Raw genomic sequence first — 25,911 nt, forward strand, 5'->3', positions numbered from 1 at the left:
GCGCGATTCCAGTGGGCAGAATGCAAATCATTGTGTTAGGGATGCTGTAAACTTTGAGCTGGAGCTGAGTTTGGCGTGGAGAAACAAGGAAGCATTGTGCATGTTGCAGAGGGGAGATGGAGAGTGGGGGGGTCAGACTGACTGATGCAAGTGCGTCTGTGTGTGTGTGTGTGTGTGTGTGCAGGGAGTCATTGAGCTACCGAGTATCATGATTCTTTGCAAAAGACACGTATAGACGGGTATTATCCTGAACATCAGATGACAGGTGTGGCGTGAAGACCGTTTCTGATGTGACCTTTGCAGGATCCGTGATTGTCTGTAAGGTGAAACAATAAGGAAGCACCAGGCAATGTCTGCTGAAAAAGCACAGACTGCGTCACACAAATCTAGCATCACTTTGAAAATCTGAACATAATTATAAGCCTTGTAAAATTAGTAATTTAAAAATAATAATAAGAAGAAGAAGAAAGCAATGTTAATTATCCATGCTACTAAGGAAGACAGGATAGATGGATTTGTGGAATGGGAAGGGGGGGGGGTGCTTTTATACAATAATAAAAGATGGGGGGGGGTGTATTTATACAAAGAGTAGATTTTTCATTGTGTGAAAATATAAACACAGATGAGCTGTGTCTTTGATTTGTTCCTGCTTTTCACTCCACACAGCAGGGATGCGCAGGCAGACGTGCCCTCTTTGCATTCGGTGTAAATAGGTACCGTGGACGCTGCATGATGAGATTATATTCCGCCCGTTTCTCTCTCTTTGCTTTCTTTCTTTCACCCTCCCTCAAAGGACACTTTTTTTTCAGCACTATTATGGTTTTTTAAGCTGGCTTTGATTCAGCTTTTTTCAGTGTTTTCCTCTGAATTCATGTGTTGCATGTTTTAGTTTCCTTGCAGATTATTGTGTTTTTCAAATCAAGGTGTCTGATAGTAGTTTTTTTAACCACTATCCAAATAATTAATTTAAATTAAACTAACATAATATAATTTATCATTTTTAATAAAATCTTTTAAATAAGCTATGCGTAGAAGCTGTCTTGCGACATTCAGCTTTAATACAATGTTGCTTAAAATTTTAAATTTATGATGTTGTAGAAATAATCTTGTGTATTTTTTGTATGTGGCTATTGTATACACATTGTATATGTATAAGGATATTCTCTATAAATACTAAATTCAGATTAGTTATTCTAACCATTCATATTTCATCCAACATGGTGTAATTCAAGACCTTTTTAAATCTTTAGATTAATTATATATAAAACAATATAATCATTATATATAAATATAATTTTTTCTGCATCATACGCTGTCTAGTACAAGGCTAAACTCATGGGCATCATAACACACCAGCAGCAGCCATTTCTGTATCATTTCATGAGGCTTATTAGGCCACCAGGACATTAAAATTAGACGTCTCTGTCTATCTATAAATCTACATCATGACTGAATCCTCTATTTGGCTAAAACAAACTGCACAGTCACTTCTTTATATTCAGATTTGTCATCAAAGACGTATTCCCCCCCTTTCTAACTTCTGCAAACAAAGAAAGGATAAAAGGCTGATCTCGGCATAAGCAAGAGCAGGAAGAAAAGAGAAAATTGATGGAGATGTGTTCAGCGCTCTGATGTGTTTTATACGGTTTTTAGTTGGTGTTTATTGATGTCATTACACTCTTCATCTTTTAACAGTTCTTTGATTTGTTTTTCTTTTGCTTCAGGGGAGATTAATAGAAAAAGAAAACAGTCAGTACTAATAAATGTGGGTGAGAAACAGCAAAAACAATTGACATCATCATCATCGACAACATTAATAATAACAGCGATAATAGCAGGTTATTAAAATAGGTGAAATTTTGCAGCAATTCTGTATTGTTTGAAATAATTCTGTATGTGTTAAAATATTAAACAGTGATAATACACACGACCAAATATTTATTTGAACAAATATTAAATTGGAATTATGTATCATGCTATTGTTGTTGTTGTTGTTGTTATTTTACATTAACCAAGGCTTAATTTACCATAGCCATGTGTCACTAAGCCAAATTTAGCAGCATTGTAAGAATCTCATAATAATAATAAAGATGCTGAAACAGAGAGTCAAATACAAAACCAAAATTAAGACTTAAGAATTAATCAAATGCCTCCATTTTGGACAACTGTTTCTTATAATAATAATAATTTAATTATAAATATATATATATATAAAATGATTGGTCTATTATAATTATTCTAATAATGAAGACTTTTATATATTGAAAAGGCAAAATTTCACCCCCCTTCTCTTGCTTTCTTTAACTCATTATGCTTTCCTTTTCAACATTTTCACATTTTTTGAATGCAGAGGTATTTATTCAGTGCCCGGCTAAAATTCTGCAAGTTCTAATGCTGTGTTCACGAGGAGCTTTCCATTTTAAAATCACAATGCACTATACACCGCATTGATCTGGGGATCCCGAACTTTATTCGGTATTAGAGATTTCAATAGCACCAGTTGGAATAAAAGTGGAGGGTTGAATGTAATGGGGGTGGCAAAGCAAGTCTTTAGTCTGTGTTTTTGAACCTTACAATGAACCAGAACACAAAAGGGGCTGGTCCGCACACAGATATTGTTGCCTGTGCAACCTTACAAAGCGGAGAGCCTTTGAAGAGAATTTTGAGTCAGCGCGCTGAAAAGAAGCTTTGTATTTGTTTATGTGCATGAGAATACACTGAGATGTCTGAGGCTAGTTGTGTATTTGGAGTTCTGTGATTTAACAGTTAAACAGCAATGCCTATTAAGATGAAAAAGTTGTAGAGCGTTGCAATTTAATCAGGACTGAGGGAGGCTTTAATGCTGTTTGTTGGTGCTATTTGTTTGTTTGTTTGCATTTAAACAAAATGAAGCTCTTTTTTAATAAATAAAAAGACTGGTGTTAGTGAGCTGTTTTTTTCAGTGTGACTGTTTCACTGACTGTTGCTAATTTGCTGGAAGAATTTATGTAAATGCTTTTAAATTCTGAAATGTATATTCATTGTTTGAGCATCAAATATGTTATTTTGCAATTAAAATGATCTGACAAGCGTAGTAGATGGGTCAGTGTTTTTATTTGACCTTTCAACACAAAGAATACCGCAGAGATTGTTTTAGATTCCTCTTAAATTCAAGTGCTAACTATTAAACATGCTTCCTAGATGTTGTTTTTAATATTAAATGTTATTTTCTTTCTTTTGATTTCTAAAAAAGCTTTTATTATTATTAAAAAAAAAATCTTTCCTTTAAATTGTGGTATATAAATATTTCTAAAGACAATCTTGTGAGCTGTTTATTTAGGACAATTCCTCCACAAATAATACAATATAAAAATATGTTTAAGAATAATAATGTTCATTTAAAATAGATGTGTTTACATGTAAGGCATGTTCTGTGATATGGATAATGCCTTTTTGTTTAATGTTCCTTCCAAATCGGGCAAACCAACAAATATCGCCGAACATAATAAAAGGCTGCCACAAAATAATTTTAATTTCATTTTTTGGTAGCATTTCTATTCGTTTATTTTGCTATTTATTCAGTCATTGCAACAATTTGTGTTTTTACAATTACTGAGTTCATCTTTGCAGTCCTAAATTAAATCTGGTCCTAGTTGTCTAATTTACAGAACTGATTCTATCTACAACAATAATACAAAATATTTATTGTGGTTTCATAATTCTTAATAACTATAAATTGATTGAATTATACAATAAAAAATTAAATGATCAAACCTATGCCTATAAACCTGCTTTTACAGGGAAAGTTCATCATTCATCAAATCATACAACCAGTTTAAATTAATTGTAAGGCACAGGAATTATATGTGATGCTAATAAATTATATAAAGTTTATAACAAGTTTCATAATTAACACAAGTAAATAAAAAATGTTATTGTGTCAACAAGATGTTTCCTCATCTTATGTGCTGTTGTAAGAATTGTTACCAGTGTTGAGCACTTTAACATCGCTGTTGTGTTATTCAAGTACCACAATTATATTTATTTATCTAAAAGCAAACTTAGTGATTGCAAGGACTCTTTTCTTCTCTTCCATGTCGGTACCATGGACCCGGGCAGGACGTGGCTGGCTCCTGCCCAGCATTACTGTGACAGCCAGGATGTCGGTTCAGGACCTTTGGTGAAGTCGAGGTCATGGTAAACAATCATGCCAGCACACAAGTGGGTTTTAGTGCGCCCCTTTCATTCACGTGCAGAGAAAGGTGCCCCTCCCCTCAGCACACAGCTTCAATTCCTCTGGCTTCCCGAGGGAAAATACTGCCTTTCTCTAAATAAACCCACTATATCTCTCTCTCTTTCACCCTCTCTCTCTCTCACACACACATGCACACACTCCAGTAGGAGAGCAAAGCTTCGCGGGACGTGACCTCGGCTCTCCTTTAGGTAAACCGGCACTCCTGGCTATGCGCAAGACCTGTGACTTCTTTTCTCAGCTTGATCCTACTGGGAGAAGGCAGGAGATGCATATGTAATCCTGATGTGTGTGTATGTGTGAAACAGAAAGACTGAGGGAGTTCTTTTGTTGTTGTTGTTGTTGTTGTTGTTTTTTTCTTTTTCTCTTGGACCTTATTTATTACATGATGATTTTACTATGTAAAGGAGCACAGTGGCAATAGCTGAAGTTGTCTTTTTTTAATTTATTTTTTAAAAATATGTATTAAGAAAATAAAGTCAATCCCTCTGATGGAAGCTGGAGCAAGGGTTACATATGATTCAAGCTGGCTTATAAACAATAATAACTCATTTATGATATGTATATATCAACAGCCTCTTTCACTACGCTTACATCATGTGGAGACAGAATAAAGGAAGACAGAGTTATGCTACATGTTATTTTGTGAATAAGAGATTATTATAATTATAATACACATTAAATGTATGTTTAATTATGTTGAATTAATATAAAATAATATATTAATTTTATTTAACTATAATTAGTTGTGACTGTGATAATAAAGGAAAAACAAACAGTGCTTCTGTGCATGCAAAAATGTTTATTGTTACCACCATATTCTTAATTCTAAATCTTTATAATAATAATAATAAAAATGGAAACAATGCACTGAAACAATTGCTCATGTATTATTTTAAATTTAGAGAAAGAGAGAAAAACATTTTTTACTAAATATATTCTACTCTCAATTATGGTTGTTTTGTATTTTTAAGCAGTTTTATTTTCACAATTTAATCAATAAATGGTACCATATTTAATTGCAAGCTTTAAACAGATTTCATTATGTAAAAAGGCAAAGCAAAGAAGGCAACATTAATTTTTTTTTCAAATTCAAAATGCATTAAAAATACAATTTATGGAATGAAATGAAAATTTTATGTTGATGGGGTCAGTGTTTATTTAATATTAAAAGCTAAATACTATAGAATGACATGTGAATAAGAGGTGAATTCTAGCGTTTATTCTGTCATGTTATTTTGAATCCAGTTGACATGCAAATATTGGACTAATATGAGATGTTTTGTTTACCTGTTCTACTTTTAATGTCATTTGACTAAAGGAAAACCACTGGGCCAGTCAATGTGAACTTTAGTACTTTGATATAAAGTAGGCCTATAAGAAATTTTAGGGGTCATCCCTTCAACCCACATATCTTGATTGCTGTTCATATGTATTACATAGTTGTCTGTTGTTAGATTTTTAATTGTGATGTTTACCATCTTCAATAACAGTTTGATAAGCTGAATACAAGGGTCCAAACAAGGGTAGATCAATGACCAATGTTGTCGTAAGGTATAAAAAATACCAAAATGCCTTCATAATGTTGAACTGTTACAAATAAAGATGATTTATTAAACCATATATGGTTAAAGTGTGTTTTGACACTGTTGTGTTTCCTCAGCCCCTCCTCTCTCTATTTTTCCATGGAAACTCAGGGAAGAGTTGAGGTAAGAACTAGTCTGAACATGACAGCTTCACCATGGAGGCACACAGTCACAACACCAATTGTGTTTTGGATACATGCAAAATATGCACGTTAAAGGACATATATTAAATATGCATCGACATTTCTTGGGTTTAAACTTAATACATTTAATATTTACTTTTGTAAACCGAACACTCTGCTGCAGCCGAAAAAATGTCCTTGGAGCTTTTCTAGTTTTAAATTATAGTAAATACAGTATACAGTTAAACAGATCGTCATTTTAACACGTGTCAGTAAAATGTCTCAGCAGTTTGATCCAGTAGTTTTCCGATCCTCGCTGCATTGTTCTACAGAGGATAGAGGGATGGAAAAACTTCCTCCGTCTCTAAAAACCTATATTAGCTCACGTTTGCCACGAAGGTCTACCAGCATTCATTTCAACAGAGAAATTGCATTTTTTTTTCATGATTTTAATCTAGTTTATCTTGTGGCGTTGCTTCTCGTCAATACTACACACAATCTTTATTGCGATAGTCATAAAACTTAATGAATAGGTGCGCCCCCTTGCCGCACCACAGCCGTGCAGTCCTGGTATTCCTACGCACGATTTTTACATAATTGTTTTCTAAATGATCTCATATTTCGTTCGTTCAGCTCGCAGCCATCATTAACACGACTGAATTTTATATCTGTAAGTCATTTTTGAGTACGGAACCGGCTTTTGTTTCATTTCAATAGAGATCCAACGGCACGGGATCTAGTTTTCCGGAAGGCGACGGGATATGGCATAGGTAGGAGTTTTTATAATGGCTCGCGCACATATGGAGTGACGCCATCTTTCCCAGTGTGCTGCTGCGCGAGCGCGGAGTCCTCGCGCACACATTCACTCTCCGCAGGAGCTGCCGCGCGCCGTGGGTCTTCCCCTCACATTTTCTCCACGGATTGTCGCCTTTATTCGTGTTTAAGCACTGACACGCGAAAAGGGAATATACAGCTTTTGACACAGGTGAGTGTTTTCGCCGATACAATGTGTGGTTCGTTATCGTATGGAATGTAAGGAGGGAATGTCTTTCTGCAGCTGTGGGGAAAGCGGAGGTGAATCAGGCGGAGGAAATATTATTACTGCAAAATCACGACCAGATTACACTTACAGTCACATATATAAACGCGGATTTGTTCGACAGTAAAAATATAAGCGTTTTAACGAATCAGAAAAGCTGTATTTAAAGCTTCGAGTTAAGAGATTTTGTCTATTGTGCTAGCTTGGTTAGCATTTTGGGGCTGGGAAAGTGTTTTGTGGAGACCATGTAAAATCCTCCCCTAACTCAACTGGATATCTGCCTCCTTTTTACATTAAATTCCCTCTGTAAAATTCAACAGATAAAGTTCGTTTAGTCTTGCCGCTATCTCAAACCTGTGTTTAAGTCGGTTGTGCGGTTGAAAGTTAGTCTGTGGTTAACTAAAGTAAACTAGCTGCCTTTAAGATAACCCTTTAACGTGAAGCTCTGTTTGTGTATTACTGAGCTCGAGATGTTTTAACCTTTTTTTGTTACGAACTAATATCTGGTGGATATTAAGTTTGTGGTAACATTTTCTGCTCAAATGCGTGGCCAGCTCTGTCACCTTGAGTTATAAACACTTATGATATTAGTAAAGTCATGCGCTGTTGTTAAATACTCTAATTATGACCCATATTTAAGTCTCGGTAAGAAACAAACAAAGGCATTTAAAAGTGTTTGGCCGTTGAGAGGAAGTCGAGGAGGAGCTTGAGTGAAATCGGACTCTGCTGGAGCTCGTGCTGATGGGGGTGGGGATCCTCGATGCGCGCGGACGGGCGCAAACCCTACCCATACATCACTCCACAGCTCTTCTTAACAATACACCCAACTGACTTGAGCATTATTTCAGCATGCAGTGAGTGGATTTTTTTACCTTCTCAATTGACTTTCCTGCAGTCTGTCTGACGATCTGTAAAAGTATTAAAGGGTTTATATATGTTTATATATGTTTTTAAAGGGTTTGTTTATCAGCCGCCCATGTAAGCACAACTGGTAGTAGATTTGTTAATGATTCACATGGCTTAAAAAGTAAACCAGACATATGTGCCTTTTCCTTCACCTCTGTCATGGAGTCTAACTGAAGGCAGTAAGAATATCTTCTTCTTTTTTTTAAACTTCAGAAATGAACATCAGTAGGTATACGCTACTGATGTTTTTGTTGCGTGTTCAATTTACTGAAATTTTGCATAATTTTATTGGCTTAAATGGGGTTTACTTCCATGCGTGAAATTTACTTGACAAATTTAGAACAAAAACTTGCAAAAAATGGTACATTTTACTTATTAGAGTTAGTAAAATGCTTGTAATAGTTGTCGAACATTTGTGGACATTCAGTTTGACAGCTGTTTAGATTATCAAGAACTTTTAGAAAACTAATTGGCGTATGAATCGTCATTTTTCTTTACCTGTTGTACAACACAGTGTTCTCCCACTGCTTACTTTGAGTCTTCATGCCTAAGCTCATGGAAGCGTCTGCGGCAGTTAATTCAGTTGTACAGAGCGGCTACAGTATGTTTTTGAATCTGGGTGAGGTATATGAAGTCAGGATACACTGTGTACGTGCACATGTGCACAGACTCGTGCTGTTAGAGCATCTCTCATCACAACTGACACATTTGGAGCAGATGTGTAGTATAGGATGTTCCTGGGAGCTAGCAACTAAGATCTTTTGAAATACTGCACACAATAGGCAGATCTTTGAAATTGAATGCGGGTGTTGAAATTACTATCCAAGCTGCGTGCCCCTGGTCACAACAGGCACTTAGCCCAAGCCATTTGGGTGGTATTTAAATTCACATGCTGTCCGAATGCCAAGGATAACAAACAAATGCCTCAGTCTTCTCAAGCCTCCTCAGGTTTCTTTGGAGGAGCCAGTCGTTGAGTATGGAATAGGCACTGTGTTTGAGAAAACTTTAGATGGTTGATTTTTTTTTTTTTTTTTTTTTTGGCCATATGTTGGAAACTTTAATGCAAAGCCCAGGTGTATGTGCAGTACTAATTTAGCTATATACTATGTTAGGATCGGGCTAGGTGAAACCAACAATCTGTTTTTAGATTTTTTTTTTTTTTTTTTTTTTTTTTTTTTTTTTTTTTTTTTTTTTTTTTTTTTTTTTTTTTTTTTTTGTGTTAGCTTTGAGGTCTGATAGAGCTCCAGCTAGGAGGGTTGAAGGGACTAATGACACAAGAATGGTGGGTTTGGTCCAGGCTATTGTTTTTTGATGCAGACGTTAGCTTTTCCTAAGAACGCTGAGTCTGAAATTCTATGTATGCATAACAGATTTGTGTGCCGGGTTCCAAGTCAGATTCAGGCTTTGAGTAATGAACACTTATTTGCTGTTCATTGTTAGTAACCTCTCTGTTAGAGCTCTGTATGGACTATGAATCTTTCATCCTTTTTCTATGTGGCCAACTCCACCCATATTCCACCCAGTAGAGGTACCAAAACATTCAGATTGGTTTCAGATGTGCATGTTGGCCAGGCAGTGAAAAACACACGCATGTGGTTATTAGGGTTGGGTTTTTTCATGCCCAAGCCAGTCTGTCTGTGAAAAAGAAACTAGTGGAGTTTAGCTAGAGTAAAATTCAGAAGAGCTCACCCAGAAGCTTTTCTCTTCATGATTGTATTCGCACCGTCCATTCAGATGATTGTATAACCCAGCGATTGAGCTCTGGAAGGGAAAATAGATTGTCTAACTACATCCTCATCAATGACCCAGACTAACATGTAGTGGTTTGTTAGGACTTATTTCCATGCATCATCTCAACTGACTGTGAGCAAGAGGACTGTTTGCGTGTAGCTTGTGTGTGGGATTTCTTGGAGGCTGAGGCTCAGTTGGCACCTCATGTTGCGTGCGAGAGCGAGCAGTAATACCGCAGGGGGGTTAAGGCCTGTATGCTGCTGGGTTTATCTCTCCAATTGACTCCAGATGTTGTGAACCATAGACCGAGTGACTGGCTGACTGCTGTGAAACTCTCGGCAGCCCCAGGCAGAGTGCCACAGCAGCACTGTTTTACACATTCCCTTATCAAACACACTTTCCATGCTCTGCATTCACAATACTGACAGCTGCCTCCTAGAGGAACTGTCCTCGTTATTGGCAAATATATATAACATAAGAGCTGACCGTGTCATTTTGACTCTGACGCAGAGCTGCACAAGACTGAGACATTTTTATAGGCTTTGGTGTGTCAGTTCCATTTTCCTCCTGGACCGGGGGTTTGTTTTGGCACCTGTGTTGGTCCAGGTGACATTCCCATTTGTAAAAACAAATGGCCTGATTTTAGGTTTCGTTGTTGAGCTGGGATGCAGTTTAAGTGTTTTGTTGTAGTGATGCACTTTTTTTTTTTTTGCACTGAAAAATAAATGAACGTTCATTTAGCTGAAAATTGAGTATTTAATAGTGATTTAATTAACATGCATTTCATAATCAAATCAACAATTGAAAAATTAAAATGCGCAGTGAAGTTTTGTTCACATGTCGACAGAAAACAGCATAGCCTTAAATTTTTGATTCTTGGAATTCAAAGAATTGATGTTGGTTCATCAAAATGAAGATTGATTCAAATCAAGCAATCAGTATTCAATATAACAATCACCAGTTGTGGCTTATCCATGTGTAAAGCAGACTCTGACACTAAGCACCATCAGGAACAGCTAATAAAGTGTCACTGTCTCGCTCATTTTACGCTCTCTAAAACAATTTTGGCTGAAATGGAAAATGTTTCGGTGCATCACTATTTTGTTGCCATAGTGTTCAGTCTGTTGTATAATTATAGCTCTAAAATAGGATATACTGACTTGGTGTCTTTAGAAAGGCAAGCCCCATTATGTCTTTGTGTAATTGAGGTTTATCCATAATAGACTGTGTGCAACACAACACACATCTGTATTCCAGTCTAGCCTTTACTTGCTTGACCTAATTCAGCTCCTGAACTTGAAGAGGCTGCTTTTGAGAGCCAAATCCTGACAAAAGTGCGTGCGAGACTAGAGCCCAACAAACAGGAAAAGTTATTTTTCTCTGAATGTTTGCCAAGATCTTGCTGCGTCATAAAGCTAAGCCTCCTGTGGTGCTGTTCAACATGGACTCCTGAACAGGAACAGCAAAATGTTGACAAGAGCTAGCCCAAATGTTCTACTGAGTGACCTTTCCACATGCTGCAACATGTTTGTGTTTTGTAAGAGCTGTTTGACTGAGAGGAACAGTATGTTTTGCTAACCAACACAATGGAGAGACATGGGCAGCCAGTTTTGGTGTCAAGGCTACATGTGAATTTTGGATGTCTCTGAGAGGGGTTGAATTCTGCCTGCTGACTTGGAGAGGGGTGTTGTACGTCTGAATAAAGGAGGTGGGCTTGGGGCTTGTGTTATGGTAATTTTGGAGGAGGCCTCACAAAAAGGAAGGAGACCGGGGCCCCCCAGACTGAGACACTGAATTCAATATCGCTTCAGTAGGTGTTAACTGCTGACGTTGATGGGCAATCGACAAAGAATGTCATGCGCATATTGACGCTGTTGTGATGGTGGGGTTTCTGGCTAAATCATTATTGTAGGTCATATAAACCTTTAGCACCTCTTTTACTAAAAACTCTCATGGCTTAGAGGTGGAGATGGGGGTTGGATGTTTGGAGTGACGCTAATAGCTCAAGCTTTATTATCATGCTTGTGATGGAGTGACTTTGTAAAATACAGAAAAAGCTTCCCCAGGCTTTCTACATAGATATTTTTGCCAGAAGTATGTCATATCATAAGGCCTGATATATTCAGGGCTATTTTCAGTGGCCCGTTGATACGTTTGTTTGGAAATGCATATCAAAAATATTTCTTTCATTGAACCTTCTTCTAAATGGATGCAAAAAATAACTTCTGATTTGCAGTAATAGCAGAAAACCATACAGCTATGCATCAAACACGTTTTGCTAGAAAAAGCTGGTGTACATTTTGAAACCGATTTTAGTCAATTTATAGCCTTCTAACTGATACTTTCAAGGCAGCAGGAATGTTATTATTATTCAAATTATTCTCACAAAATTGACAAAACTAATCTCAGCTGGGTAGAAGTTACCTTGACATTCATATTGTTTTAAATACTTGAATATAACTTTTTGTAATCAAGTCTTTATTAATAAACCTTTACTGGATGATTTAAAGGATACTTTTAAAGGATAGACGGAGTGATGCCTACAACAAACCCCAAATTCCTGAATTATAACATAGACCTTTGATTTCCTGTAGCACTGTTTATTGTTCACCCCAAGCTCTTTCCGGGGAGTATCATGAGGGACCTGCAGATAATAAAGAGCGGCTGTGTGTGTGTGTAGTGTGGCACATCCTGCCTGACTCTTTCATCCCAGCTGCAGTCAGGTTAGGAGACAGAGAGCATTCAGTCTGAACACTGGGGCTTCTGTGTGCTGCACGCCGGACTTTGTGGAATGTTTGTGTGTGTCTAAGAGATGGAGTTGAGTGCTATATGAGAACGAGAGAAAGTTGGCACCACGGATGTGAAATTAACCATTTTGCTGTGTTTGTTTTTCAGATTTGGAAGCTGTGCTTGGCTGTGAGAGAATCATGGCTACCCAATGTAAGTTATTTTACATGTTGCTATAGTGAAATATTGTTAGATGTCAGAGCTAAAATAACTTTTGGTTTAAATACTATTCGATTATAGCATTTTGCAATATTTTATGTGCAGCTGACTTGATGGAGCTCGACATGGCCATGGAGCCGGATCGCAAGGCCGCGGTCAGCCATTGGCAGCAACAGTCTTACCTGGACTCAGGTATCCACTCTGGGGCCACAACCACTGCCCCATCCCTAAGCGGCAAGGGCAACCCAGAGGATGACGATGTGGATAATCAGGTGCTGTATGAGTGGGAGCAGGGCTTTAACCAGTCCTTCAGCCAGGACCAGGTAGCAGGTAAGTGGTATATCTATTCTCCAGTTTTAAGAATTCATGGAAAGAATATGGAAAAATTATTATTTACTAAATGCAAGGTTGAAGAAAAAAAAAAGTCTTAAATGTTAAAAACAGAAACTGTAATCTGTAGTCACATTGGTCTATGTAATAAACAATGCTGAGACAATTTCACTGTTCTAGTTTTTTTTTATTATTGTGGGATTAACAATCACTGTATTATATTTGTAGACATAACAGATCTTTATAGTAGTTTTGAATAACTGTGCATAAGACAGTTGCTTAATATAGTACTGTGCTTTCTCTGTAGACATTGATGGTCAGTACGCCATGACCAGAGCCCAGAGAGTTCGGGCAGCCATGTTCCCAGAGACTCTAGATGAGAGCATGCAGATACCTTCCACACAGTTCGACTCTGCTCACCCTACCAACGTCCAGCGCCTTGCTGAGCCCTCGCAGATGCTCAAACACGCCGTGGTCAATCTCATTAACTACCAGGACGATGCAGAGCTGGCCACCCGTGCTATTCCAGAACTCACCAAACTATTGAACGATGAGGATCAGGTTGGAATGGATGGACTGTCAAAAACAGCCAATGCTGTGATGCTGTCAGAGTAAGCTAATGGCTTGATTTCTTCTTCTTTCATCAGGTGGTGGTAAATAAGGCAGCTGTGATGGTGCACCAGCTCTCGAAGAAGGAGGCCTCTCGTCACGCCATCATGCGATCCCCACAGATGGTGTCGGCCATTGTGAGGACGATGCAGAACACTAATGATGTAGAAACAGCCCGCTGCACCTCCGGCACCCTGCACAATCTTTCCCACCACAGAGAAGGCCTGCTCTCCATCTTCAAATCAGGAGGCATCCCTGCCCTCGTCAAAATGCTTGGGTTGGTTCTCCTTCATGCTCTATTTTCAAACAGACAAATATCGACCATCATGCGGATGTATAGTGAATCTTTTGAATCAGGGAAACTTGTTTGGAATTCAAGGTCTAGCAGGCTGAGTCATACTGAGAACTGCTCTGTGTTCTTAAGCTTGAATCCCATTATTTATCTGTAGTTTTGATCTAATTAATATTGCTGTGGTCTCTTCAGTTCCCCAGTGGACTCTGTACTGTTTTATGCCATTACGACTCTACACAACCTGCTACTGCACCAGGAAGGAGCCAAGATGGCTGTCCGTTTGGCCGGAGGCCTGCAGAAAATGGTGGCCTTGTTAAACAAAACAAATGTCAAATTCCTCGCCATCACAACAGACTGCCTTCAGATTCTGGCATACGGCAATCAGGAAAGCAAAGTAAGAAGCAAAAACTTCTCAAAGATAGGCACATCACAGCAGGGTTCTTGCCCAGATCTACTCTTGTTTACAAATTGTATTATTTATTTTTCAAATCTTGTCACTCATATCTAGCAGTGCAACAACATATCTGCTATATTTGGAATTGAAGTGTTTTTGATTTGCACCTTGATGTTTTTCTTTGGCACTGGAAGTCTGTATTATAGGGCTGTTTATTCAGATAATAGAGATAAAAAAAAAAGCTCTAGGTTTGCTCTCTTTGAGCTGCAAGGATCATAGAGACCTTAAGGCTCCTCTTTTGTTGACAACAACTGGTTTTAAGTGCTTTTCAGTTCAAATTTGAGCAAGATTGTTGGTGCATGTTGTTCCCAAATGTATGTTACGAGCGACCCAAACTCAGAGCAGATGCAGCATTTACTCTGAACCGACAGACAGAGAACACTGGATCATGAGCTTGTGCGTAAATGTGAAACATCCAGTGCATACATTTAAATCAGTCATTGTGATTTCATAATCGCACTAAGCTGTAATATTAGCTTAGAGTATTATAGCAAAACAATAATATAGTACATTTGTATATTGCTGCATTTACACAATGGTTATTAATAAAGTTACACTCGTCTCAGCGGTGCAGTATTGATGGTATATTGTTAACCTGGGTTAACTCAAATAATTTGCTTTTCTTTTCAGCTTATCATTCTGGCCAGTGGAGGTCCACAGGCTCTGGTCAACATCATGAGGACCTACACATATGAGAAACTGTTGTGGACCACCAGTCGAGTGCTCAAAGTGCTGTCAGTTTGCTCCAGTAACAAACCTGCCATCGTTGAGGCTGGTGAGTCCATTTGCCTTCAATTTAGTGGAAGATTGGAGCTGACAATGTAGGATGGGTTGACCATAAATGCTTTGTGTTGTTTTCAGGTGGCATGCAAGCACTTGGCCTTCACCTCACAGACCCCAGTCAGCGACTGGTACAGAACTGCTTGTGGACTTTGAGGAATCTCTCAGATGCCGCCACCAAACAGGTACCAATCCATCAGTCTCTTCCCCTCAGCTCTTTTACGCTGTCTTCTGTTCTTCCTACATGAGACCTCTCTTTCTGTCTCCCTATTGTTTCCATGGAGAAGACGTCTTTAGCCGAAGTAGATGTGCAGGTAACAGTCATTCCTGCCTTTGTCTGTGACGGGGGTTAGGGGCTGTAGCCAGCTCTGACCCCACACAGTAAGGACATCAAATTGTGGGAAAAACAACGTGTCGATGGAGCATGAATGGATGCTACATTTGGTTGTAATGCCTGCGCTATGTGTACATTTCACCCAGCTGTTGTTGTGGCATCAGAATTATTGAATTAAAACATTTCTGGAATGATTTTGTGTATTTAACCATTTACCCACTCATGGTAGGCTTACAACCTCATGTAACGTGTAGTAAAATGTTACGAATGGCTGTGGCTGGTCGTGTGCAGGACTAAAAAGAAAAAAAAAAACTGGATCGAGTTTGTCATGGATGCTAATTCTGGGTTGGATAAAGCAGCACATTTCAACTCTGGATCTTTCTGTTCTACAGGAGGGCATGGAGGGGCTCTTGGGAACCCTGGTCCAGTTGCTCGGTTCAGATGACATCAACGTGGTGACATGTGCGGCTGGAATCCTGTCCAACCTCACTTGCAACAACTACAAGAACAAGATGATGGTGTGCCAAGTGGGCGGCATAGAGGCCCTTGTGCGCACTGTACTTCGTGCCGGAGACAGAGAGGACATCACCGAGCCTGCTATCTGCGCTCTACGTCACCTCACATCCAGACATCAGGATGCAGAGATGGCCCAGAATGCAGTGCGGCTGCACTATGGGCTGCCTGTGGTGGTCAAATTGCTCCACCCTCCCTCACATTGGCCTCTCATTAAGGTATGGAAGTGATATGAGATCATCACTCCTGTCTTTTAGTGGCTGTAATTGTACATGAAGAGGATTTTTTTTTTCATACAGGTATATTTTACCACTTTTTAAATGCATGTTTCCTCTCCCAGGCCACAGTCGGGCTGATCCGTAACCTGGCACTGTGCCCTGCCAACCATGCCCCACTCAGAGAGCAAGGTGCCATTCCCCGCCTGGTGCAGCTTCTGGTCAGGGCCCATCAGGATACTCAGAGGCGCACCTCCATGGGTGGAACACAGCAGCAGTTTGTGGTGAGTCATGCTCACATGATCGTCTGCATTTTATGTCCGCTGAATTGTGCAATTTCATTAATCTGAGATGAAACCCTTATACCCAGTTAATCCATATAATCAGACAAGTTAAGGTATCCAGTAATTTTCTTGCAGAATGGATAGGTGAATGAAGTTTTCATGTGTGTGTTGTTCCAGGAGGGTGTGCGTATGGAGGAGATCGTGGAGGGCTGCACTGGAGCTCTGCACATTCTAGCAAGAGACATTCACAACAGAATCGTCATCAGAGGACTCAACACTATTCCACTGTTTGTTCAGGTCAGTCACTGAGACCTCACATTATCTGTCTGTCATGACGTTTGTTCTATTGTCTAACATTCTCTGTTTATCAAGTTATCTTTTGCTTTGTTGATTTATGTAGCTATTAATCTAGTTTGTTTGTTTGTTCTGTCCTTTTATCTATAGATTAATCTATTATTCTGTCTGTTGATCTTTCTTTTGTTTGGTCTGTCATTTTATCTGTCATTTGTTCTGTCATTAACTTTGATTATTCATTATTGATTTCTTTCATTTGTTTTCTTATTCTGTCGAACTCTTTCATTCGATCACTTCTATCTATTGTTTGGTTGTTCACAAATTTACTGTTCATTCTATCTGTTTGTCTGTTCTATAGCTATCATTTTTGTTTTATATATTGTTCTGCTGTTTTATCTATCGTGTTCTGTTTGTTTTTGTTTTATGACTGTTTATTTTTCATTCTATCATTCCATTTCTATATTGATTATTCTTTAGTTCGTTCTGTCAGTCTATTTATTCTATATATTGTTTGTTCTGCCTTTTTTCTATTTACCATTCAATCTGTCTCTTGATTTTCACTTGGTGGCTTTTTTTTTATTTTTCTGTTTTGTTCTATTTATCATTGTCTCTCTGTTCATTGTCTTGATTTGCTGTTTGTTTTATCTATAGATTGCATGCATGTTAAATGTGATTGACAAGACGTCAGGCTGTATTTATTTTTTTAATGTGCACAAATTTCAGACGAGAATTTCAGACTCAAGGACCTTTTTTTTAAAAAATTATTTTTAAAGAATTAAAGTTTGGAGGACCCTTAACTTTTAGTTTAATCCAGTCTGATGTGTCTCTCTCTCTTTCACTGCAGTTGCTGTATTCTCCTATTGAGAACATCCAGCGTGTAGCTGCAGGTGTGCTGTGTGAGCTGGCTCAGGATAAGGAGGCAGCTGAGGCCATTGAGGCAGAAGGAGCCACCGCTCCTCTCACAGAGCTCCTCCACTCCAGAAACGAGGGAGTCGGTGAGTGTGTGTGCTCCACTTCTAAATAAGCAGCACGTGTGTGCGAGCACAACCACCATAGAATAATGCAGAAAGACATCAATTACATATAAATAATGGCAGCACACTGTGTCACTCCCTCCCGATGTCTCAACATAAAGTTTGAGTTAAACAAGTTAAACTTCCACAGAATAAACACAGAGAAGCAAGTATGAATACAAAACACTATGCAGATTTTTTTCTCAGCTATGCATGGATTTCCACTGGAGGCAGTGGCTGGGGTGAGCAGGGCTGGCTTGAATGTTTTCTCGGTCACACTAACGTTGCTATCTCTCGCCCACAGCCACGTACGCTGCTGCAGTTCTGTTCCGCATGTCTGAGGATAAGCCCCAGGACTACAAGAAACGACTGTCTGTGGAGCTCACCAGCTCTCTGTTCAGAACTGAGCCCATGACCTGGAACGAGGTAAGGGGGCTCATCTCTGCTAAATCCTGCAATCAACGCTGGCACAGAGCCCTGCTGTAGATTAAGCCTATAAATTCCCAGCGCATTACAGAATCGGTTATGGCAGATGTGGGTGTTATATTTGTGAATTTACTGGGCAGGTGATACTTTCTAACAAAGCATTATTGTTTTTATGAGCCTCAAGCACTCAAAGCATTAGTGGAACTGATTTGGTCCTGATATACGCAGAATTTGAGCCTGAAGTGAGCATTTCTCTTATGCATCTTTTTTTCGTTTGTCTGTTTGCAGACTGGAGATCTAGGGCTGGACATCGGTGCGCAGGGAGAGCCTCTGGGCTACAGGCAGGACGGTAAGTTCATCATTTTCACAAATGAGATCTGCTCTCAGCATCTGGGTGTGATACTCACTAATTCACTGCTTCATCAGCCTTCACCCACCAAACCTAGAGACACGCCTGACGCTTTCCATTAAGACAGGGCACTAAATAAGGCCTGGAACTCTTCAATAAGGATTGAAAATTGTCTTTCATCAAGTTTTGAGACTTCCTCAATAAATTAGATGTCAGGCATAATGTTAGATCTGACAGTTTCAATCACCATTCACTTGTTTTCTTTTTCTGTGCAAAGAAAGTGAATAGTGCCTTCATTAATTAATGTCATTCTGCTTAACATATTTCGTAGTTTATGGAAGAAATCCATAATACGAGTTTGTAACCTCACAATCCTGAATGAATTTTCTTTTTTTGAGATTTATCTCTTAAAAATATTTCCCCCAGTCCTGATTTCAACAAATGGTCAGAAAAAGGCGCTTAACCATCAGTCTAAATGTATAAATAATTCGGAAACAATTAATGACTAAATTGAACTAAATTTATATTTGCATGTTTTTTCTCAATAGAGAGATATTACATAGAAAATTTTGCATGACTTGGCTATTACCATTCAAGGTTAATTTCATTTTAGATAATCCATCCAAACACACAAAAAAGCTCTAATAGGGCACCATATTCCTAGAGAATGTCGGGTTCCAGTTGAGTTGGGTCAAACGCCTTGTGTTCTCTCTCAGGTCTTGTGGGTCTGAGGTTGTGCTACTGTGAGCTGCCCGTTTAATATGCTTCCTCTAACGTACGTGTGTGTGTGTGTGTGCTCCCTCCACTTCCCATCCACTCCCCTCGTCCTCCAGACCCAAGCTACCGTTCCTTCCACTCCGGAGGTTACGGGCAGGATGCCATGGGCATGGATCCCATGATGGAGCACGAGATGGGCGGGCACCACCCGGGCACAGATTACCCTGTAGATGGCCTGCCTGACCTCGGCCACGCCCAGGACCTGATAGATGGCCTCCCGCCAGGCGACAGCAATCAGCTGGCCTGGTTCGATACCGATCTGTAAATACAATGACTTTTTAGGTGAGGCACCAAGACGCCCGAATGTGCACTCGATGCGAATGAGCGGTTGTGTTTGGTCTGTGCTGACCGCACTGTGTGTAGGAGATTTAAAAAGGCTGGAGTAAAGCACGCTGGTAGCAGAACTAATCTGAGCTGCATCTGAATTCATTACAGTCCTGTATGTGTGCGTGTTTCTCCCCTTGAATGGGATTCTAATCTGTTTGTCCCCTCTTTTCTCTCTGCTGCAGCTGTATCGTCTGATCTGAATGAACCTGCATTGTGATTTTGGCCTGTAGAGTTGCTGAGCGGGCTCAAGAGAGTGGGCTAGTTTCTCTGAAAGTGCCTGACACACTAATACAAGCTGAGTTTCCTATGGGAACACATGGAAGTAAAACTTTTGTTCTGGTCTTGGTCGGTCAGAATTTGGTGTGATTGACAGAAGAAAGCCCAAAATGCAAATCCTAAGATGGAATTTTCAACCTTAGCCTTGCCTGTACTTTTTATTACTTTTTATTTTTCAAAAGATATTTCAGTCTGTAATGGTACTTATCTAGCTTGCTTTATGATACTCGTCTTTTATTTTGCAGAAGTTTGTATTCCTTTCGACTGTCTCTCTTTCTCTCTCATAGTGTTGAGTTATAGTGGTAATGATCCATCAAGATTTTATCGAGTTTATGGTGTAGAACACTAATTAATCAGTTGAATTGTATTCTTATCAAATGTAACATTGTGTAGCTTTTGTATAAAACCAAGAATTGGAGAAGTCCAAATATCAGCTCTCTTGCTTTAAAGAAATCACTAATGTTCCAAAGGGTTTGCAATCAGTTGGGGCCAGTTTTCCTTTTTTGTTCCCCTTCTCCCCCTGTCTTGATCTATTTTTTTGATGGTAGCTTTAGAAAGGTTTTGAAAAGAACCCCTAATTATTGTAGCCTGCGATTGTTGGTTGGAGACTTGGTAATGACCTGGCTAAACAATAAAATGGACTTTAAATTTATCTAATTGTGGACATTTTTATTCTTGGAATACACTAAATGTGATTTTTAAATTAGCTTAAGTAGTGCAATCATTCTAGAATTACAGAGTACATTTTACAACCACTGTGCGAGAGTTCAATAGTCTCTTGCAAAATGCCACTTATAAATCACAGTTACAGATACAAAATGAAAGTACACATATATACATATTAAATACCAGGTGTGAAACTCTGTTCTGTGGATCTGAGTTCTACCTGGGACCCGATGCCCTTCAGAATCTCTGCAGCTAGTGATTCCACTGCCATGTCTGATTGGGACCTGAAAAAAAAAAAAAGAGCGCAATAAAATTCTTTCAAGTACACAATACAACCAAAAACCAAACAACCTAAATAATTTACACAATTCAGTAGACACAAACTTATGTGTGAAAAATCCATTCACTTCTGGCAAGTACACAATGCAAGTCTCAAGCTTGTTGCCTTAAGTTGGTAACCAGAAGCCCTTGTCCGTCACAGTGGCTTATCTGGTGTGCACACTTGTGAGATGCTGCAAATGATTTTGGCCTGTCAGGTGTGTGTGTACACTGTCCTGATGAGCGACAGCGCGTTAGAAAGTGATGCACTGGGAAGCAGGAGCAAAATAAACATCAAGCTGTTCCCCAAGCACACTCTCATCCATGTTTTCAGCTCTGTGCAAATCAGTGTCCTCCATGTTGTTTTTTGACATTGTAAAAAATGAATTTTGCTGTGACTGAAAATGCATTCTAAGCTGGAAAAACATGCAAGGCAACAATCTTCAGTCTTCTAGCGTGGACTGACCGTTAGCTAAAGGACATCATAAAGAACTACATCAGCTTATGCTTGGAAATTAATACTTTTAACCTGTATATGAGATAGTGTTTTTGTACCAGAATTGAACGATTATTTAAATGCATTAAACATGTTGTGCATTAGCTTGTAGTCAAAAGTTATTCACAATGGTTGTTTACTTCATGAATATGGTAATTAGAGAGCAGTGCCAAGCACAGACCTGCTTAAATAAGATAGCGCTGTGTCCACATATATTATTGATGCAAACACTGAATTTCACCCTAAATTAATTACTAATTTAAAAACTTTAAATATTTCTCCAAATTAAAACTGAGAGGTAACCTGAACCTAAGCTAATTCAATTCCTTTAAGTGCCACTACTGAGCGTGAATTATTTAAAAATCAAGTAGATAGATTTTTCTGAGGTGTATTTATCATTGTCTGTCCGATATGCCCTAAAGCAAGCAAACAAATCAGCAGAACAGAATTTGGTTGAAACTAATACTGCAGAGTTTTAGCATTATTTATAAATGTATTGCGATACAACATGAAACCACTCGGCACATTTTACAAACATAATGTTAAGAAATGCCCTTTTCTTTTGAAACAAGCAGTTCCATTGTGAATTGAGTGGATCAGATTAGATTAGACCAGACCAGATTAGAATGCAAGTTTGCGATGTATGTGGAGCAGATACATTTTTTTGAAAGCAAGCCCTATTTCTTTAAGCATCTATCTGCTGCTTTTTTTCATTAAAAAAATGCACTGATGAATTAAGCACAGGACCAGCAATACGTCTTAAAGTAAATGGCAAAATCAGAGCTAACCCTATTTAAAACTACAAGTGTGAAACTGTGTAACTAGGGTTAAAAGTGGCCTTAACCTGGGGTTAAAAAGACTAATATATCAAACTTCATCTGCATATACATTAAATGGTTTGATACAAGTTAAAGTGATAGTTTATCCAAACATGAAAATTCTGTTACTGTTGTACCAAGCCTATAGAAAGAGATTTCTGTCCCTTGAAAATGCTTAAAAAGGTTCATAAAGACATTATTAAAGTAATCCAAATGAGTCAAGCAGTGTAATAAAATTATTTTGAGGAGTGACAGAATGACTTTACACAATGAACCGATTTAATTTAGGCTTTTATTCACACATAAATATTGATCAATACATACACATAGAGCACATCAAACATGGTAAACAGAAGCTCAAATGTACTTGACGTGCAAGAACAAACCTCACTGGTTCTTGTGCGTTTAAGCTTCCATTTATATTTAACATGCTCTATTTATGTACACTGATCAGTGTTTATATTAGAATGCATTACTTTTACAAACTTTTCTTGTAAAAGTTTTGGAGAATTGGGCTTTTAATGTAGGGACAGAAACCTCTCAGGTTTCCGCTCCACCCTGATCTCATGACGAAAACGTACCTGTGGGAACTTTTTTGCAAAACGCAAAATACCTATCAGTAAGTACATATCACTGCAGTTTCCAACAGAAATGAACACTAGAGGCCGTTAAACAATGAGCACTTGTAACTCTTTTCTTACACAGTTATGATTACAGCTCCATGTTTTGCTTTCCAGACATCACAAGCTTGCTCTGTAGTACAACCAGCATGGAATTTAACTTAGTATGCAGAATCCTTAGGTACAAATCTTGTGAAAAACTCACAATGAAAGAGGTCAAAGATGAAAGATCGAGAAAAAAAAAAGAAAAGTAAAACAGCATGCTTGCGATTGCGTTTTTCTGTCATATTCACTCTTGTTCATACTATTGGGTAGGTTTAGGTGTAGCGCAGATGGTACAATATTTTAAAACATAAATGAGCATTACAGTTATAGCACCACTCAACGGACATTTCAAGATAGAACTGCGGTGACACGTGCAAAACCAACGTATGTACCATATGTACGTTCATCTGTTCCGGTAAAAAAAAAATAATAATAAAAAAAAAAAAAAACCCTAACACTCTTTTCCCACAGGTACGTTTTCGTCATGAGATCAGGCTCGATTTCACTATGTGTGATTCAAAGGTGAATGAAAGTTTTATGGAATGACACGTAAATGACAAATTTTATTTTTGGGTAAACAAACTCTTTGAGGTATTTTTTATTTTAAAAAGCAAAAAAAAAAATTTAACTCTAGTTGATAAAACTTTATGTGCAAGCGTCAACCGCATATTCTATCAAATACAGTATACTTTGAAAGGCCATCGGCTTTGAATATTGTATATTACACTTGAGGAAAGTGGAAATAATTTTTTGTAGTAACCAAATATATTGTTTGAGCATATCTTAAATCGCACCTGGAATACTCTTAAAACTTTTTTAAAAGGGCCTCCAGAGCGGAAAGCATTCTGGTGTTGTCATCATTCAGTTATGCACTGTTTTCAGTAATTCGTCTCTGCTTTGCCAATAACCTAATATTGCTGAAGCTTTGCCTCCCAAGCTTGGCTGGGCAACTTCAAAGGGATTCCTTCTCGTTTTAGCAGAAGGAAGAGGAGGGGGGTCCTGCCCCCACAGGCAGCCACAATAGGCCTGTATCAATCTGAGGGTGAGGCCCGAGCTCAAAGAAGCTCTCATCAGAGGCCTACGCCTCAGCCGGCGACATGAATGGATCAAAGATGAGGGTCGCCGTAAGAGACTCAACCGGGGGCCTATGCAGCGCTGGATGAGGAGCCCGTGTCCATTAACTCACCTAGTAGGCACCGCCAGTTTCTGCAGCACGTGAACCAGGATCTGCCCTTCCGAAGAACCCCAACAGGAGCTGCCAACCGCACTCATCTGTATGGGAAGAAGATGAAATGTACCTTAGGAAACAGGCTCCCAGACGACACACTCTCGTACGATGTCAACCAGAAGCAGCGTGAAACCTATTTAGTCACTTTAACGCACTCCACGAGCTCGGCTCTATCATAACAGGCTGAAAATAGCATGAATGGTAACCCGTATGACACTCGAGTACTTTGCCGCTGATTTGACGTGTCTGTTTTTAGAATTAGCGGCGCTCCGCACTTCAGTGTGACAGAGCCCATTACAATGTCATCTCGATGGCGTCTCACAGATGAGATGCTTCATCTGAGTGAATGAGGGTCAGTGAAAGCCCCCTCTGATGAACAGCACAGGACAGACACTTCATCTTTTTAAGAGCTCTCGGTGAATCCTGCTCCTCATGCTGGCAGATGTACAACACACGCTGTGAAATCGGGAAGGCCGTTTGGAACTTTTTCCTTCGTAACTCACTACTGCTACAAATCTACCTGCCATCTTTTGACAGTAAAAATATATACTGTATGTGAAAAAAGTAACTAATAATAGACATCAGGAAAATGACTAGACCATAAAACTTTGTTAAATACAAGAACATATATACACACACACTAGGGGTGTGACATCATTTTTTTAAAGTCGACATTTATGTGATGAAAGTCGGGTCGAAGTCGACTAGTCGCTGATGACGTCATAAATGAACAAATAAGTCTGGAGCTGTGACAATCCCCTTGTGCACAGACATGGCATATGACACAGCGCTGCCCATATGGCTATTGCTCCTATAACAGCTCATATTTATCAGTTCTTTTGCCTTTGGGTCGTTTTATTTCTCACATATTTCTGCTCGTTCTAAGTAGCACAGTAAAGATTACATTTATATGAATGCATTAGCGAGAGCGATTGCGTGTGTGAATTAATTCTACATGTCAGCTTCTCTCTAGTAGTAGTGACGCTGTGGGATTTAGTTATTAAGAAATATATGCTTGAACATTTCAATTTCTAAGCTATTTTATTGAGAAATCACAGAACAGCGTTGACAGTACTTTTCCGCGCTGAATGATTCTGTGCACGCGCGATCTGCATGTGAAGTATGAGCTACTGTCTGTAGTCTATGTGTGTGTGTTACAGTGCAGCAGCGCATTAGATTACAACAGTGATTAATTTACCTGCACAATTAGCTGTTTAGAATGTGCATTCTCCCGTTCAATTTCGAGAATCAAGTAATATAATCACACATCTTGTGGAGCTTTCGGAGCATACATTTATTTGTCATTTTAACTGTTTGGAAATGGAGCGCAAATGCGGAAGTCCTTCAAAGATTTATTATCCTGTTGCTCCCTCTATAGGACAAGCGACTAGTATTGAGAGCATTGAAGTCGACTAGTCTGTGCAACCCCTAACACACACAGCTATTTAAAAGTTTGGAGTCAGTAATTTTTTAAAACAACAAAGCAATAAATCATGAAAGTGACAACATTTATAATGTCACAAAAGATTTCCATTTTAAATAGAATGTACAAAACAACAGCTTTTATCATCAGCTATATATAGTGAAACAAAATACTACTTCACCTGGGCTGCAGTACATCTTTCAGACAGGACAATATAGATTTGTGAACTACACACCTTAAGCAATGCTATCACTCAGCTGTGATCAATATACAAAAATAACAACAACAAGGATTACAGGTCAGGGATACATAGTGTAGGGATAAATGAATAAATGGAGTCATCACTCAGTACTACTCCAATAAACTCCTGTGGAGAATTTCATCGATTGAAAGTCCATACAACTAAAACCAAAAAGTTAAGAAAGAGATTATGAAAGAAATCCACGTGAATGGAGTGGTTTAT

The 25,911-nt window shown here is 38.8% G+C and overlaps 1 protein-coding gene and 1 pseudogene across 4 annotated transcripts; one reads left to right on the forward strand and one right to left on the reverse strand.

The window, feature by feature from the left end:
- Positions 1–6,739: 6,739 nt before the first annotated feature.
- Positions 6,740–20,486, forward strand: ctnnb1 (catenin (cadherin-associated protein), beta 1). Of its 4 annotated transcripts, none has more exons than XM_042740476.1 (17): positions 6,740–6,924; positions 12,511–12,555; positions 12,667–12,891; positions 13,199–13,452; positions 13,539–13,777; positions 13,985–14,186; positions 14,877–15,021; positions 15,108–15,211; positions 15,314–15,340; positions 15,753–16,091; positions 16,214–16,372; positions 16,550–16,669; positions 17,511–17,661; positions 17,984–18,105; positions 18,394–18,454; positions 19,288–19,513; positions 19,741–20,486. In XM_042740476.1, the coding sequence occupies exons 2-16, from the start codon at positions 12,543–12,545 to the stop codon at positions 19,494–19,496; spliced, it is 2,370 nt and encodes a 789-aa protein (XP_042596410.1). In that variant the 5' UTR covers positions 6,740–6,924; positions 12,511–12,542; the 3' UTR covers positions 19,497–19,513; positions 19,741–20,486. The 4 variants fall into 4 exon arrangements, with proteins under 4 accessions (XP_042596410.1, XP_042596411.1, XP_042596408.1 ...); XM_042740474.1 differs by lacking the exon at positions 6,740–6,924 and adding an exon at positions 7,719–7,832; XM_042740477.1 differs by lacking the exons at positions 6,740–6,924; positions 19,288–19,513 and adding an exon at positions 7,717–7,832.
- LOC109075091 overlaps positions 19,739–25,911 on the reverse strand; it is a 228,828-nt pseudogene continuing 222,655 nt past the window's right edge.

This window comes from Cyprinus carpio, chromosome B16 (assembly GCF_018340385.1).
Source record: "Cyprinus carpio isolate SPL01 chromosome B16, ASM1834038v1, whole genome shotgun sequence".
In the NCBI taxonomy this organism is placed as follows: domain Eukaryota; kingdom Metazoa; phylum Chordata; class Actinopteri; order Cypriniformes; family Cyprinidae; genus Cyprinus; species Cyprinus carpio.

Bases quoted from the DNA above. Each gene is read 5' to 3' on its own strand.
- ctnnb1 (XM_042740474.1), top strand. From the start codon at position 7,739: ATGCGCGCGGACGGGCGCAAACCCTACCCATACATCACTCCACAGCTC. The intron at 15,022-15,107 runs GTGAGTCCATTT...TGTTGTTTTCAG, and splicing joins ACCTGCCATCGTTGAGGCTG to GTGGCATGCAAGCACTTGGC. The intron at 15,341-15,752 runs GTAACAGTCATT...TCTGTTCTACAG, and splicing joins TAGCCGAAGTAGATGTGCAG to GAGGGCATGGAGGGGCTCTT.